The sequence below is a fragment of the Abramis brama genome (genome assembly GCF_963993115.1).
Source record: "Abramis brama genome assembly, chromosome: 18".
Lineage (NCBI taxonomy): Eukaryota > Metazoa > Chordata > Actinopteri > Cypriniformes > Leuciscidae > Abramis > Abramis brama.
The window spans coordinates 1,080,028-1,097,726 of record NC_139980.1 but is presented as its reverse complement, the minus strand read 5'-3'; the positions used below and the strand labels follow the sequence as shown (position 1 = coordinate 1,097,726).

Below are 17,699 nucleotides of genomic sequence, written 5' to 3'. Positions count from 1 at the left end.
GCGTTTTACTCGGATATATACGACACAATACAATACTAGAGACAAGATGATTGCAACTTCCGTTTCATGCAGCTTTACGCACTTTGGGAAAGCATCGACCAACTAAAAAAATATTTCCCTCCAAAAATTAAGTTGTCGGTGTCTGTAAATTCTCCAGTTACTGTCCTTTTACCAATTCAAAACCATAATACACCGCATTAAACAGTGCAAGACGTCTTCAGATGTACATAAAATAATCACCTCAGATTTTCGGTGCATTTTTACAGCATTTTGTGAATTTTAAATATATAGCAAATGCCATGCTGCAATAATATTATAGTGAAGAAATAAACAAAAAGACGAAGCTTGACTTTGAGGGTCGAGCGAGCCTGCGTTGTGGCGTCGCGCGCAGTGTGTGTGTGTGTGTGTGTGTGTGTGTGAGTGTGTAATGTAACGTAGAGCACATCTGGACAGAAGGTTCGCGTCATAGAAACGCTGCAGAAGATGGCGCCGCGTCATCCACGCGTTGATTGCATGTTAAAAACACTACCAGATCAAACACTTAAAACACACAGCGAGGACGACACACACACACACACACACACAGAGAGAGAGAGAGAGAGAGAGAGAGAGAGAGAGAGAGAGAGAGAGAGAGAGAGAGAGCTGTGATCGCGCGCCAGCCACGCGGGCAACTCGCTGCATTAAAGGCACGTGCCACTGAATTTCAACGAACAAAACACGTTAACATGATTATTCCGGCCTCCAGCTGTTCGGAACGCCCTGTTGTTCTGCCGTCCATCACCCGGAGGAGCGGAACACACGCGTTCACACGAGCACTGCGATCGCTGTAAACATCACCGGGCTATGGAGATTATAGCCTTACATAAAGACGCCATAGGGGATTTGACACGGCCGTGGAGAGTGTGTCCACATGTTAGATATGAAACACACACATTTAGCTTCCATCCTCATACAGTAACGGTTACAGGTAGACTAACGACACACACACACACACACAGCAGTGCGATTAACACGAGAAAGGCTGTAAATCATCATCACACGAGTCATTCAACACACAGATTCACATGGATCTAACACAGAGTGACCATCCCACACACATAAACGAGTATTAATATTACACCGAACAGTTTATCTGTTGGAAGCCGAGACATTAGACTAACGGCTCACACTGACGCGCTCCTGCAGACTTCAGTCAGATCCATGCGGGATCATCTAGGGAAATACACACAAACGCCGAGGATATGATTAAAAGCAGCCTTAATCAGCCTACCTTATTCACTCTAGACGAGCTCAGCGAAACTTTCAGGATGAGGTCTCCGGGAAAGAGCTTCCGACAGCCTCAGAAATGTAAAATTGAAATTCCCACACCGAAATCTTTCTGGGAGAAAAGCCAACGTAGTGAAACAAGCGAACCTTCAAACCCTCCCCTCGACGGCGCGCTGAAACCCCGCCCTCTGCGTTATGATTGGCTGGCAGAAATCGAACTCGAAATGTAATTGGTGGGACTCGCTGTCCGTCTGGAATAATCGTCTCCAATTGGTGGGCTCTGGGAGTAGTTCATAATAAGGATGTTGACTGGCGAACTGCGGACAAAAGGACCCGCAGGAAGACTGTTGACTTTCAGTGAAATAGCGCTCACTAGTGGATAATATACTCAAAGACACAGAAGCGAGAGAACTAGTCAAATAATCCAGTCTATTTCACCTACAACTGATATAGTCAACTGAGCACTGAAGTAACTTATTATTGAGTTATCATACAGGTTTTATTCACCATGCAGTTATTGTAACTGCTCTAAACTACAATACATTAAACATGGGATCTCCTTCAAACCCAGTAAAAACCTTTCTTTGTTTAACTTCTTTAATGACAGCGAACAAATTACCATGTTACTGCATAGGGGCGAATTCAGGTTGATTTATTTTGGACACTTTTTGCTATTGAGATGACTGGAAAAAGATGAATTCACCCTTATATACTGTAATAACTATAACTAATATTTGGGGTTCTCAGCTGTGATTAAGGGCCCATGCAGCCTCTCACTCATAAAGCATCTGCTAATAACGGCAGTATTTTGGTAAGGCTGCTATTAGACAAAGACAGAATCTGCAGACTATTTTTGCATTTTCTGCACAAGTTAATTCTGGTGAAAAAAATGGAGAAACCCGAGGAATGAATTTAAATATAAGTAAATATGTTCAACAGAGTTGAGAATACTAGGGTACAACGGGCTAAACCGTAAGATAAATGTGCTTTTCACTGCTCCCATAGTGTATGATTGCAGAAATTGATGGAGCAACAGAGTCTGCGTGAAAATAAATCATAAAAGTGGTTTATTTTGTTTAAAAATCTTATAAATGTTGGTGGCACACAGTACTGATACTAATACTTCAGCTAAAATAATGTGTTTTTAATAATGCCTAACTTAATACTTGTTCAAAACAATCACTTTTGCAAAGTTTGCACTATTTTCGGATTATTTTGATTTAATTTTTGTTCAATAAATATACTGTCATTAAAATATGTTCATTTTAAAAATACAGATACAAAATTATTCTGATATTTTATTATATGACATGATTAATGTCATATTTTTTTATGTTTTCATAATAAATATTATAATTTATATGAATGTTTTCAATATAAATATCTCTAAGACGGACACCCAACTTAGTGATATCTCCCATCTGAATCTGATCATGTCAACAGATGGAAAAGTCTGCAGCTGTTTATTATCATGTTAATTATTGTGCCTTTCACCCCAAATACCATACTTTACATATTCTGCCCTCATTGAAAAACTGTTGCTTTAATTACCTTGAACAAAACTGAAAATCATTAACAAGAACTTTGTCTCAAAATATAGTCAAAAATGTGTAAAATTATTATTTAAAACTTTGTACCGTATAACTTTTACGTGCAGCTGAAAGCATCATCAAATAAACCGTAGTATTGTATAAACTAAGTGTTTTCTCAGTGGAAGGTGTTTGTCGTAACCGGGCCCGGGTCATCAGTGAAGGTTACTCTAAGACTCTTCACTGAGTCAAAGACGAGGAGCAGAACGTGTCCTGAACACATACAGACCCATAATGCACCACAGCAGGGCTCTGTGTTTCCCCCCAAAACAAACCACAATAAAACAAAAAAACACGCCATCTCACGTCACGTCACGTCTTATTTAAAGTCTGCTTGAAAAAGAAATAACTGCATGTTAATCCAGAGATCAAGCCCCGCCTTCTAATCAATCTTCCCTGTCACTCAGGAATCTGTCACAATACACAGCATCGTTCTCAGTGATGATGATGATGATGATGATGATGATGATCAGTGTTCAGCTGCAGTCAGTGATCAAAACACTCATTCATCAACCAACAGCTTCATCAGACACATCCACAGTATTGATCATGTGACGATGCTTCTGTTTCACCATTCAAAGGTTAAATCACAATCAAATGTGTCTAAATCTTGGGATATTTTTTCTACCCAAATCCAAATGTGTCGGGTTAAATGTAGGCAGTATGTTTTCAAAACTACATAAAATATGCTATACTGTAAAATATGATCAAAAATAAAGGAATTATCATGCAAACCAGTTAAAACATTAATTCATGTATGAAATATAATAAATAAATAAATAAACTAGTACTATAGTAAAAATTGATTAACCCATTATGCTGGGTTATATAAATAACTTGATTTGCTGGGTAAAATGAACCCAACATGTGTTCTGTCATATATGTACCCAGCTCTTGGGTTGAACACCACCCAGAATGGGTTGTTTTTTAACCCAGTGATTTTTAGAGGGTAGAAAACTCATCTGTTGCATGTAGACTCGTAGTGTGTGTGTGTGTCAGAACAGAACTTGCACTCACCGGAGGACGGGCAGATGTCCCGCAGAGAATATGGCCATAATCCATCCGCATTCAGACACACAGACAGAGAGAGAACAGAGAGTTAGAAACTTAGCAGATGAAGAGGTGTGTGTGTGTGTGTGTGTGTGTGTGTGTGTGTGTGTGTGTGTGTGTGTGTGTGTGTGTGTGTGTGTGTGTGTACCTGTGTGATGCTGTTCTCCGGGCTCAGATGACTCCGGTCACCTGCACACACTCATTAGCCTGATGTAGTGTATGCTAGCCTGTGAGGTGTTCTTCCGCTAGTGCCGCGTCTGCTTCCGCTGGCGCTCCTGTGAAACCCCAGAGCATGACTGTACAGATCTCAGATTATCACTGTCCTGGACCGCACAGATCCAGCACACACACACACACAGATCCTGCCGAGTGTGTCCCGCACTCAGAGTTACGCAGGCTAATACCTGAGGGTAAATATAGCCTGTTCTCATCTGACCGCTGGCCAATGCCTGAGGACCACAGTGACTCTACAGCGGCTTTAGGAGACAGTGACTCTGATGCTTTTAAAGCCTCTTGATGCTAAGATTGACCTTAGTCACATACTGTACACTGACACACACTCACACACACACACACACACACACACTGACAGTCTCTCACACACACACACACACAAACTGACAGTCTCTCTCTCACACACACATACACACACACACACACACACTGACAGTCTCTCACACACACATACACACACACACACACACACTGACAGTCTCTCTCACACACACACACACACACACACAAACTGACAGTCTCTCACTCACTCACACACACACACTCACTCACTCACTCACTCACTCACACACACACACAAACTGACAGTCTCTCACACACACACTCACATTGAGACCTTCCCTGAATATCCTGGTTGTCTATGAAAGCCTAAAGAAGGATTTTTATGTGAAGGACTCGGACCGGTTTCCCCGGGAAAATCAGAAGGATATGACGTTCACACTCCCGAGATCCTCTCTTGCGTTCAGTGACACATGGAACGGGTGCTTATACAATGTTCAGGATAATGCCGAAAGAGCCATTCTGTACTGTAATGACATATTACTATAGACTCACATGGCCAGATCCATATAGCCTCAAATATACCTCATAATCAAACTATTGTCACGGTCTGTGGCTGATATGATGCGCACGGCGAAGGAATAAACAAATTACTCTTTAAGTATAACTTCCAACACAAGAAATAGGAGAATAACAACCTCACAACATAAAGAACAGCGGACGAAGAGCTAACTCAAACTGAGGACTTGAACACACAGAGCAAACACAGGACACTAGCTGCACACAGGTGAACGGAATCAATAACTAGGCAAATCAAATCAGTAACCATGACAACCAATACGGAGCGGGAGCATGGGAACGTGGGTCAAACTGAACGGGCAAACAGAAACTGAACACAATGAAATAACAGGTGTCATTTTTTGTTATTTAGAGGAAATATTTACATATTCAAATGTGCGTGAAGTTGAGATGTTCATTAAAAGTATATCACTGCAAAGGTATTTTCAACTTTTTACTTTTAAGCAAATAACGAAGAAAAAAAAACATCACCGTAAGAATCTCGGGACCTTTGAATCACGTTCAGTCTGTTGTGTGTTTCGCGTGTTTGAGCGCGAGCAGTAAGTGCTGCTGCAGTTCACTCTACAGCCACCGGTGGCGCTAACAACAAGCGTTTCTCATTTCTACCAGAGAATGTCTAATAAGGGGAGAACGTCCACTCTCAGTAGCTGCGTTTACATGGACACAATCGGAATTAAATCAATCCGATTGATGAATCCGAACAAGGTGTTTACATGAATGATAAATAAAGTAATCGGGTTGATGTGCGCGTTTATATTTGTCACAAGTTAGATTTGGGGGAAATTCTTTGGTGGACACAGAGCCATATGCTGAAATGATCAAATTAATCTACACTTCATAATCTAAATGACAAAACAAAAATACGATTTGTGATAACTTTGCACATTTATTAAAACGAAGAAACTGAACCCTAACTTTTTTTATGTTACGGCCAACAACCAATACGATGAACTGATATACTGAGCCGAAGAGAGCACACGTCACTCCTCTCCTCACAGTCGCCGCTCGCATCAAATTCAAGTCTCTGACGTTTGCCAACAGAACAACCAGTGGCTCTGCTCCCTTTTACCTTAACTCATTACTTCAGAATTATGTCAGAGAATGTCTAATAAGGGGAGCACTTCCACTCTCAGTAAACTTCCGGCTTCTGAACTGGTTGCAGTTCCACTCTGGCTCCACATGAGGGCGCTCACAGGACGGGTGCAGAATGAATGGAGGTCTATGGAGCTATACACATCAAAATCCACTTTTCTCAGGATATAATTTGTTGTCTAGTAATTTGAATGTTGTATTCGAAAGGAGATGCAAAGAAATTACACATTGCTGGGTGTTAGATTTTTTAGAGTCACTTATTTGCTTTAAAAAGTCTTTTAAAATGTCAATGACGTCACACACATCATACGACCAGAGATACTGCTTTACGGCAATCCTTCAGTCACTCTGGTGCTTTCAGCTCTGCACTTTCTTTTCTCTCGAGACATCGACAACACAGCTGACACAGGCAAACACACAACACAGCCGACACAGGCAAACACACGACACAGCTGACACAGGCAAACACACGACACAGCCGACACAGGCAAACACACGACACAGCTGACACAGGCAAACACACAACACAGCTGACACAGGCAAACACACGACACAGCTGACACAGGCAAACACACGACACAGCTGACACAGGCAAACACACGACACAGCCGACACAGGCAAACACACGACACAGCCGACACAGGCAAACACACAACACACAGCCGACACAGGGAAACACACAACACAGCTGACACAGGGAAACACACAACACACAGCCGACACAGGCAAACACACGACACAGCCGACACAGGCAAACACACGACACAGCCGACACAGGCAAACACACAACACACAGCCGACACAGGCAAACACACAACACACCTGACACAGGCAAACACACAACACACAGCCGACACAGGCAAACACACGACACAGCCGACACAGGCAAACACACAACACAGCCGACACAGGCAAACACACAACACACCTGACACAGGCAAACACACAACACACAGCCGACACAGGCAAACACACGACACAGCCGACACAGGCAAACACACAACACAGCCGACACAGGCAAACACACAACACACCTGACACAGGCAAACACACAACACACAGCCGACACAGGCAAACACACGACACAGCCGACACAGGCAAACACAGCCGACACAGGCAAACACACGACACAGCTGACACAGGTAAACACAGCCGACACAGGCAAACACACAACACAGCCGACACAGGCAAACACACAACACAGCCGACACAGGCAAATACACAACACAGCCGACACAGGCAAACACACAACACAGCCGACACAGGCAAATACACAACACAGCCGACACAGGCAAACACACAACACAGCCGACACAGGCAAATACACGTGCTAGAAGAGTTTTTGTTTTGTTGTTTTAAAAGACCATCAAGCGGTATCTCTGGTATAATCAGTCCTTCACTGACCAATCAGCGTTCATTAGCAGAATGCTAGCGTGTTATGGGCAACAACAACTCCTGTGAGAAATGGAAAGGACACAAGTACTCGTTCATTCAACTTTCGACCTATAACCCATGTTGGACTTGCAAAACCTACAATCAAATCTGAGATTTCTCAACGGCAATCGGGTGAAAGAGACACATTTAGCCGTCTAGCCCCATAGACTCCCATTCATTCTGCACTCATGGGCGATCGCCCCCAGTGGAACTCTGGTGGAACTACAACCACAATTCGGTACAATAGGACTTAATAGGGAGTGGCCAGGCTCTCCGTAGACGGGCTCTGCTTCTACATAGAGCTCGTTTAACAAAAAAATTATAGAAAAATACAAATGTTGTGGTCACTGTGGAAGCTCGTTTTCATGAAATAAAAAAGTAACAATTATCGCAATTTTTTATTTATTTTTTATTCTGTGGCAGAAACAAGCTTCCATAGTCACAGTCGTGGGAAAAGAGATGATTCTTAAAAAAAAAATGATTATTCCAAGAAAAAAAGTACACAGATTTGTAATGACTTAATTTCCATTTTTGGGTGAACTGCTCCTTTAATGTGCATCTTCTTCATAGCCTCTCTCTCACTAAGATGCGTGTACATGCAGGAGAGAGACTGGACGAGTAAACATCATGTTTCAGATTAACGCACCTGGTGATTTTCACAGAACTGTGAAGGCATTCAAATAAAGGCCATACAAGGTTAGTCACATGATCAAGCCATTCTTTAAATATTTGCTCAGCACAGCTCTGTCAAAACAGCATCAGTGCAACCGGAGCTTTGTAATTACTGAGGAAAGGTTTTCTAGCATTGTTATCCAGCAAGCACTGCATTGATCGGAGAGAATGGCGTGTAACCGAAGCCCTGTCCCGTTAAACAGGCTCATGATTGGCTCACCTCAAACTCCAGGCCGGAGGCTCTCAGGTAAACATCAGGCCACGAGCCGTCGCCCTCACCTGGATGAGCGGGTCGGGGAACCGGTCCTGTCCTGACACCTGTTTTCTGTGAACTTCTGGGCCCAGGGAGTTGTGCTGAAACCCAAGCGGACATCTAGTGTTACACCATACACACAAACACACCAGGGTGTGTGAGAGAAGCTGAGCACAGCCAATCACAGAGCAGCACTGCAAACACTACCCGTGCTATCACAATACATGTGTGCTCACCTACACACACACTGAGTTTCTTCCCACAGCGAGTGTGTGTGTGAAAGTGAAATAATCCGGCAGTATAGTTCAAGGTCTGAACAAACAAAAGCTTTCACGGCTCACTAAATGAGTTTCTGTTCCGCTCTCTGGTTTATTTAAACTGTGCCTTTGTCTTTTTCTGGGCTCTGTTTGACTCTTTGAACTTCTACATTTATACTAATACTTTTTAATAGCATGTTAATCGTTGGATTGTGAGGTACATTTCCTTTTTACTTTGTCCGTGTCATGTTTTTTGACAAGATGGAAGATGTATTTATGTTTGGAAATAAAGGCCTCAGTGTGGCTGAAGGAAGCACTGCATACAGAGAACAAAACAATCCATTCAAGACACGAACATGCAGAACTACTGTGGCAAAGGCTTCGCTTATGAATCTGCCTGAACTGAATTTTGACATTAAAAGTCACATTATTACCTTTTTTATTTATTCCGTGGATACAAGCTATAAAAAAAAAAAAAAAGTTATGTTAGCCTATTTTAGGATATATTTTCTTGTGATTTTTTGTTAAAAAAAACAACAACAACCTTGCATCACAATAAGTGTATTGTGATTGTCAAAACATTTGGTAACTAAACAGAATTTTATTAAGTTTAGTGACATGTTACAATGTTTGCATGGTCAATGACTGGTATGCTACTGTTTTTATTATTGCTTGACACAAATTTCACGATTTTAATTCAATTCTTGTGATTTGATTCCGATCTTGATTCAATATCGATTAATTTTGATCAATATTAGGTCGCTTACAGTAGATAGCCTACATGTTAATTTTTCTCAAGAAAAAAAAAATACCTCAGCTAATGCTGTAAAAATAAAGCGAGCCCTGTAGCCTATTATTATTAAAGGTTAAAAATAACAACTTAAATGAAATATAATGCGGTTTTTATTATAATAACAACGTTATAACTTTGTAATGATATAAGTAAAACTATAATAAATAGTGCACTGCACTGCACATATTTAGCAAAATACTCCTCTCTAGTGTATAGCCAACTAACGTGCTATGGTTATTAAATATTTGTACATGTATATGCCATGTGGCTTTCCTGAGGTAAATGTAATGTTATATGTGACGTTGTTCTCCAGCTCATTTATTGACCTCTTTCCACGTTTGAAAAACATTGATTGATCGATATGTATGAGGCATTTACATTTCGGTAAGTTATACTGTATCTTTCAACATACCTATTGTTTATTCGTGTTTATTTACTATTACTAGATCGGTTCGCGTGCCGCTTGAACTGAGGCGCTGCAGAGATCTGTCACGTCACATTTAGCGCCAAAACGGTCCTTATTATTTGAATTTCGTAATAAAATGTACAGAATATGAGAGCAGAGAATGTGTTTCACATCAAAAGTAACCTTCTGTGTTTGTCTGTCGGTGTCAGTGCCCTGTTTGCTCCGCGATTTTTCTCTGCGTGAGAAATGGATATGTGGCGTGAGAGTGTGTGAAAAGTGTCAGTTCACACACACTGAACGCGTGAGAGTTGCAGCCCTCAGTGCACGAGTCAACATAAACACCGTCTGAGACGAGCATTCAGTGTTACTCTGAAGAAATCGGGGTTTGAAACTCCACGAAAGTGAGAAAATTATGCGAGAATCTTCAGTAATGTGTAAAGTATTCCTTTTGAAAGAATACCGTCACCGTTGCTGTTTTTAAACGCTTTTCTCTTCGAGCACCGCGTGTCCCCTCTGACTGCCCGTACCATGTGTGTCGTGTTGTGTTTTGCTGCAGTAAACACTGTCTGTGTTATCTTTTTTTAACACGCAAGCTGATCCAGTCGTGCAGTAAATGCAGAAATACGCCTGACGTCAAGATCACGAGCTTATTTACACTTCGATTAAATCACCTGCGACATTATAATGTTATATTATAATAGTTATAACTACATAACTTCTGTCTCTGTAACCATCAGACTTCAGTAGTTTGACTGGACATGATCAGTCGCCACTTTCTGCTCGCTACAAGGTTAAAGCGCTTGTCTGGAGTGTTGAACGCTGGCGTCCCCTCAGAAGTGATCAAGTGTGTTGCTGAAGTGGGGCTGCGTGTCATTTCTCAGTCATCTCGCGCGACACAGATCACCATTTCTCAGTCACACACACCCAGTGTGAGTGTGTGGCGGGCAGAAGCATGTGCTGAGGGTCAGGCGAGCACCATGGAGGACAACAATAACAACCCTGTGTCCACACTGACCGCCAGACAACACACGGACACTACCAAGGGTGAGACATGCAGTGTGCGAACGAAGAAATGAACGAAGAAATGACTAAATATAGCTGCAAGCAGCAGTTATCGGGTTCAAGCGCTTAAGGTCTTTATGCACATGTGGAAAAACGTAATGTTTTATTTAGCAAGCATGTAATCTTCTCGATCATGGTAGGAAAAGACAATTTACAGCCAATACAGGCAATTTACCATAGGATATATGTGGTTTTTAAAGCTTTTTAAAGGGGTGGTTGATTATGATTTCACTTTTCTAACTTTAGTTAGTGTGTAATGTTGCTGTTTGAGCATAAACAACATCTGCAAAGTTACAACGCTCAAAGTTCAACGCAAAGGGAGATATTTGCTTTTAAAGAAATCGCTTTTTAAGGACTACAACAAACACTACAGGAGCTTCCTCCCGGGTTAGTGACATCACCAACCCTAGAATTTACATAAACCCCGCCCCCTGAACGTGATTTATAGATTATCAAGACAGAATATGCTAATCAATGACTAGAAGATAACTACACATAACCTACATAAATTCATCAACTAACCATTCAGAAATGTCCTGTTGCTTCTACATGTTGTCACTTCTTCTCGAGTCTCTCCATCATTGTCTGAATCCGGTTTGAACATAAAAGGCTAAAAGTTTTTGAAATTTTCAGTGCATGTTTGTGTGAGTGCAAGCTGTTGTAGCTCCGCCCCCTGTGCCGGGAGCAGCAGCTCATTTGCATTTAAAGGGACAGACACAAAAACAGTGCATTTTTGCTCATGCACAAAAAGTGACAATTTTAACATGCTATATAAAAATATCTGTGGGGTATTTTGAGCTAAAACTTAACATACACACTCTGGGGACATCAAAGACTTATTTTACATCTTGTGAAAATGGCATTATACCACCCCTTTAACAGTTGAAGTGCCACCTATCAGTTGCATTCTTGTTTCTAATCATGTCGCATGTGCTCACCTAATATCGTGTTAAGTTTTGCGTTTTTGTTTTAGATTTATAGGCTTTTGAGTATGCTTTGCCACACCCTTTTTTCTAAATGACCCTTATAGCTATTCAAAGGGTAAAGTTAAACGTTTTTTGATAATTATTGATCTATTCTAGAGAGTCCAGAGAATTGTGCCGCAGGGGTTTTATCGAGGTTGAGCCAAAAACCTAGGACTAGTTTGCAAAAGTAGGTTTTTGGAATAATCTCCAATATTTAACGAAGGACTCAATTGACAGCAGCGGTCCTAGAGGCAAAGTTGCTCAGAATATCTTTGGAATTTCTCACAGGCCTCGAGGGCTGTGAGTCAAACAGGCCCAGCGGGTTTTGTTCCGATCGGCCTCCGTTAACCTTGTCTGACAGCTGCTCAGACTTCACTGGTTGTCACCGGCCATTTTTTTCGAGATAGCAAATGTCCTTGGACAAAGACACCGCATGCCAATTTTCAAGTCAATCATATTCTGGGTTGTGTAGTTATAGACATTTGAATGTCTTTCCCATATTATAGCGCCACCAAGTGGCCAGTCGCCTCGGTGCTTTTTCACATGACCACAAACCTTGCCCATTCATAGGTGTACCATGTTCGGTGAAATTGTCTCTTTCCGTTCAAGAGGGATAGCCGTTTTAGTAAAAGTGTCTCCGCCCACTTCAGACTTTTTGGTGTCCCGTCGCAGATGTCAAATTTGAAATTGCAACTTTTTTTGATAATTATGGACAATCAGACTCCAGAGAATCTTGCTGCACTGCTTTGGTTCCAATCGGGCGAAAAACCTAGGACTCCATTGCAAAAAGTAGGTTTAAAAAAAAAAAAAAAATCCAAAATACCCGGAAGTTTCGCCATCCGTGTGTTTTGTCCACGTTGAGCCAAGGATTCCAACGATATAAGACACTTGAGCCTAAGCTAAATGTTTAGGGGTTATGACCGATTTTGCACTTTTAAACCGCTGTAGCGCCCCCATCAGGTCGATCGGGGCGGGCCTGAAGTTTCAAGTCGGTTTGGTCTGCCTGATCACTTTTAGGGGAGAATGCTGATCCTGGGAAATTTTAACAATTAAAAATGTTCAGTGTTTCAGTGCAACTTGAACCCTTAAAAAACAAATACAGCCTTTTATAAGACAATCCGACTTGATCGAACAGTATTTTGACACTAGAAATCCTTTCTCTCCACTATCGTCTGATTTCTTCGTTTTGAATGTCTTGGTGTGATCAACCGTGGTTTGGTGATTGTGGGTCTCTGTTTGTTCTAAAGATGCTGAATGCAAATAATACATGCAACCATGCAATTATGGGTAGTTATGATAGCAAAGTAAATAGATGTATCAACTTTTAGAGAAGGCACTCAGATTAATGCTGTGAAGTGAAAGCACTTAAAGAAATGAAAGTGTAAAAAAGTAATGGAAGTGTAAGTTTACTGTAAAGCAAATCTACTGAGCTAAGCATTAAAATAAATTTGTTAGACTCTAAAATTGCTAAAAAAAACAAAGCTGCATGTAATTGTTAAATTTTCCCAGGATCATCATTCTCCCCTAAAACGGATCAGGCAGACCAAACCGTAAGTCGTAGAGACTTGAAACTTCAGACCTGCCCCGATCGGCCTGATGGGGGCGCTACAGCGGGGAAAGGTGCCAAATGGCTCATAACTCCTCAACCGGTTTAGGAGTAGACTCACGTGTGTTATATCGTTTGAATCCTTAGCTCAACATGGACAAAACGCACAGATGGCAAAACTTTCGGCTTTTTGCATATCTAATCAAGCTGTGTTCCAAATTTAAAGTTGATACCACAAAAATGTGGTTAGCTGGTTAGCGATCGGCTGCATGCTAACATCTGACGTTCCCTTTTCACCAAAAGTGCTAGTCTTCTTCGTCCTCATTTGCTCTGTTTGTTTTCTTTGCAGCAGTCAAGACCGTCAATAAAGCAAAGAAAGAGCCTAGGAAAGCGTCAGGCAAGAAGAAGCAGGAGAAGGAGAAGAAGAAGAAGGAGGAGAAGAAGAAGAAGGAGGAGGCAGAATGTCTGATGTGCGAGCTCCCCTTCACAGGCGCCGCTGTCTGGACAGATCTGGGCTGTGAGTCGGGCTTAAGTCAAGTCTCCTTCATTTATACAGCTCTATTAACAATATAGATTGTTTCAAAGCAGCTTTACAGTGATAATAGGAGATTACAGTAACAGAGATTGTTTAGGCTTTACAGCAGATCTAGAATAAAGTTATTGTCCAGCTAACGTCAGTTGTTTTTTTTTTGCAAGTTATGTTTTTGGTCTTTTTGTGCCTTTATTTGATAGGACAGTAGAGATTTTGACAGGAAAGCGTGGGGTGGAGAGAGAGGGGAAGGGGATCGGCAAAGGACCCCGAGCCGGGAATCAAACTCGGGTCGCCGGAGGTGCAGTTGCGCTATATGTCGGCGCGTTAACCATGGGGCTATTGGCGCCGACCAGCTAATGTTAGTTTTGATTGATTCACTTCCGTTGCGAAGATCATTAGTTATTAAGTTAGGGGCCGCTAGTGCCTGGTTCAGATCACGCGATTTTAGCTCGATTTTGGCACGATCCGTTTGACGTAGGGTGTCGTGGCTCGTGGGGATTCGTAAACGACAACGGGCGTCGGGACGCAAGATTCGTTCGTTTCATCTCGTATAGTGTGTCATAGTGGGCGACAACCGACGTCACGTCTGCGACACTTCACGACATCACGATAATAGATTAGCATGTTTAATTATTTTTTTCGGTCCTCCACGACGGTTCCGTCAAGAGTGAGTGAGTGAGTGAGTGTGTGTGTGTGTGTGGACGAGTGAGTGAGTGAGTGAGTGAGTGTGTGTGTGTGTGTGTGTGTGGACGAGTGAGTGAGTGAGTGTGTGTGTGTGTGTGTGTGTGTGTGTGTGTGCACGAGTGAGTGAATGAGTGTGTGTGTGTGTGTGTGAGTGTGTGTGTGTGTGTGTGCACACGAGTGAGTGAGTGAGTGAGTGTGTGTGCACGAGTGAGTGAGTGTGTGTGTGTGCACGAGTGAGTGAGTGTGTGTGTGTGCACGAGTGAGTGAGTGAGTGTGTGTGCACGAGTGAGTGAGTGAGTGTGTGTGCACGAGTGAGTGAGTGAGTGTGTGTGTGTGCACGAGTGAGTGAGTGTGTGTGTGTGTGTGTGCACGAGTGAGTGAGTGAGTGTGTGTGCACGAGTGAGTGAGTGAGTGTGTGTGCACGAGTGAGTGAGTGAGTGAGTGTGTGTGCACGAGTGAGTGAGTGTGTGTGTGTGTGTGTGTGTGCACGAGTGAGTGAGTGAGTGAGTGAGTGTGTGTGCACGAGTGAGTGAGTGAGTGAGTGAGTGTGTGTGTGCACGAGTGAGTGAGTGAGTGTGTGTGTGTGTGTGTGCACGAGTGAGTGAGTGTGTGCTCGAGTGAGTGAGTGAGTGTGTGTGTGCACGAGTGAGTGAGTGAGTGTGTTTGTGCACGAGTGAGTGAGTGTGTGCACAAGTGAGTGAGTGTGTGTGTGCACGAGTGAGTGAGTGTGTGCTCGAGTGAGTGAGTGAGTGTGTGTGTGTGCACGAGTGAGTGAGTGAGTGAGTGTGTTTGTGCACGAGTGAGTGAGTGAGTGTGTGCACGAGTGAGTGAGTGTGTGCTCGAGTGAGTGAGTGAGTGTGTGTGTGCACGAGTGAGTGAGTGAGTGTGTTTGTGCACGAGTGAGTGAGTGAGTGTGTGCACGAGTGAGTGAGTGTGTGCTCGAGTGAGTGAGTGAGTGAGTGTGTGTGTGTGCACGAGTGAGTGAGTGAGTGAGTGTGTTTGTGCACGAGTGAGTGAGTGTGTGTGCACGAGTGAGTGAGTGTGTGCTCGAGTGAGTGAGTGAGTGTGTTTGTGCACGAGTGAGTGAGTGTGTGTGTGCACGAGTGAGTGAGTGTGTGCTCGAGTGAGTGAGTGAGTGTGTGTGTGCACGAGTGAGTGAGTGAGTGTGTTTGTGCACGAGTGAGTGAGTGAGTGTGTGCACGAATGAGTGAGTGTGTGCTCGAGTGAGTGAGTGAGTGTGTGTGTGTGCACGAGTGAGTGAGTGAGTGAGTGTGTTTGTGCACGAGTGAGTGAGTGTGTGTGTGCACGAGTGGGTGAGTGTGTGCTCGAGTGAGTGAGTGAGTGTGTGTGTGCACGAGTGAGTGAGTGAGTGTGTTTGTGCACGAGTGAGTGAGTGAGTGTGTGTGTGCACGAGTGAGTGAGTGAGTGTGTGTGTGCACGAGTGAGTGTGTGTGTGCACGAGTGAGTGAGTGTGTGCTCGAGTGAGTGAGTGTGTTTGTGCACGAGTGAGTGAGTGAGTGTGTGTGTGCACGAGTGAGTGAGTGAGTGTGTGTGCACGAGTGAGTGAGTGTGTGCTCGAGTGAGTGAGTGAGTGTGTTTGTGCACGAGTGAGTGAGTGAGTGAGTGTGTTTGTGCACGAGTGAGTGAGTGTGTGTGTGCACGAGTGAGTGAGTGTGTGCTCGAGTGAGTGAGTGAGTGTGTGTGTGCACGAGTGAGTGAGTGAGTGTGTTTGTGCACGAGTGAGTGAGTGAGTGTGTGTGTGCACGAGTGAGTGAGTGAGTGTGTGTGTGCACGAGTGAGTGAGTGTGTGCTCGAGTGAGTGAGTGAGTGTGTGTGTGTGCACGAGTGAGTGAGTGAGTGAGTGTGTTTGTGCACGAGTGAGTGAGTGTGTGTGTGCACGAGTGAGTGAGTGTGTGCTCGAGTGAGTGAGTGTGTGTGTGCACGAGTGAGTGAGTGAGTGTGTTTGTGCGTGAGTGAGTGAGTGTGTGCACGAGTGAGTGAGTGTGTGTGTGCACGAGTGAGTGAGTGTGTGTGCACGAGTGAGTGTGTGCGTGAGTGAGTGTGTGTGTGCACGAGTGAGTGAGTGAGTGAGTGTGTGTGTGCACGAGTGAGTGAGTGAGTGAGTGTGTGTGTGAGTGAGTGAGTGTGTGTGTGCACGAGTGAGTGAGTGAGTGAGTGTGTGTGTGCACGAGTGTGTGAGTGTGTGTGCACGAGTGAGTGAGTGTGTGTGTGCACGAGTGAGTGAGTGTGTGTGCACGAGTGAGTGAGTGAGTGTGTGTGTGCACGAGTGAGTGAGTGAGTGTGTGTGTGTGCACGAGTGAGTGAGTGAGTGTGTGCGTGAGTGTGTGTGTGTGCACGAGTGAGTGAGTGTGTGCGTGAGTGTGTGTGTGTGTGCACGAGTGAGTGAGTGAGTGTGTGCACGAGTGAGTGAGTGAGTGTGTGTGTGTGCACGAGTGAGTGAGTGTGTGTGTGTGTGTGTGTGTGTGAGTGCGTGTGTATTGGTGTGACTGAATGTGTGTGTGTGTGTGTATGTGAGACGGCAATGACTGGTCAGAAAGCAACGTGTAGTCTGAGTTTCTTGTCCACGACACAACAAGATTTTAGGAGTCAAAATCGTGTAATCTGACACTATCGTAACAGACAAAACAATCGTGTAATCTGAACCAGGCATAACACACACACACCGTTCTAACAGAAAACACTCAACACAACAACAGTGCCTGGTGGCTCGAGGACTCAAACCCTGAAATAGATCCCAAGCTTTGAAAATGTGTCTGAGGTCTTACCTCTACAGCGGCGGTGCGGTGCGGCTCCGGCGGGCTCCGCTCATCCTCCGGGAGCAGGGATCATGAGGGATCATGGCAGCGTGAGAGAGGCACTGAGGGCTGGTGGTCTGCCAGGCGATGCGTGGATCGGCCCAGCACCGCAGCTGCTCCTGCATTCACACACACAGCTGCTGCGTGCTATGAATAAAACATTTGTTGGGAGCGTCTCTGCTCCGCGGCG

The 17,699-nt window shown here is 43.7% G+C and overlaps 2 protein-coding genes across 21 annotated transcripts in view; one reads left to right on the top strand and one right to left on the bottom strand.

Moving 5' to 3' along the window:
- epb41l2 (erythrocyte membrane protein band 4.1 like 2) overlaps positions 1 to 1,438 on the bottom strand; it is a 90,718-nt gene extending 89,280 nt beyond the window's left edge. For 16 of the 17 annotated variants that reach the window (XM_084091626.1, XM_084091638.1, XM_084091633.1 and 13 more), the window contains exon 1: positions 1,271 to 1,425. The gene's annotated coding sequence lies outside the window, so the exon portion shown is untranslated. Of the gene's footprint in view, positions 1 to 1,270 lie in introns of all 17 variants that reach the window. The other variant, XM_084091632.1, reaches the window with a different exon arrangement.
- Positions 1,439 to 10,650: 9,212 nt separating this feature from the next.
- The window catches only part of akap7 (A-kinase anchoring protein 7), a gene marked incomplete at its 5' end in the record, with an annotated part of 57,916 nt that continues 50,867 nt past the window's right edge, over positions 10,651 to 17,699 (top strand). For 3 of the 4 annotated variants that reach the window (XM_084091660.1, XM_084091659.1, XM_084091657.1), the window contains 2 exons: positions 10,663 to 10,948; positions 13,827 to 13,994. In XM_084091660.1, the coding sequence (XP_083947786.1) occupies positions 10,663 to 10,948; positions 13,827 to 13,994 (454 nt within the window). Of the gene's footprint in view, positions 10,949 to 13,826; positions 13,995 to 17,699 lie in introns of all 4 variants that reach the window. The other variant, XM_084091658.1, reaches the window with a different exon arrangement.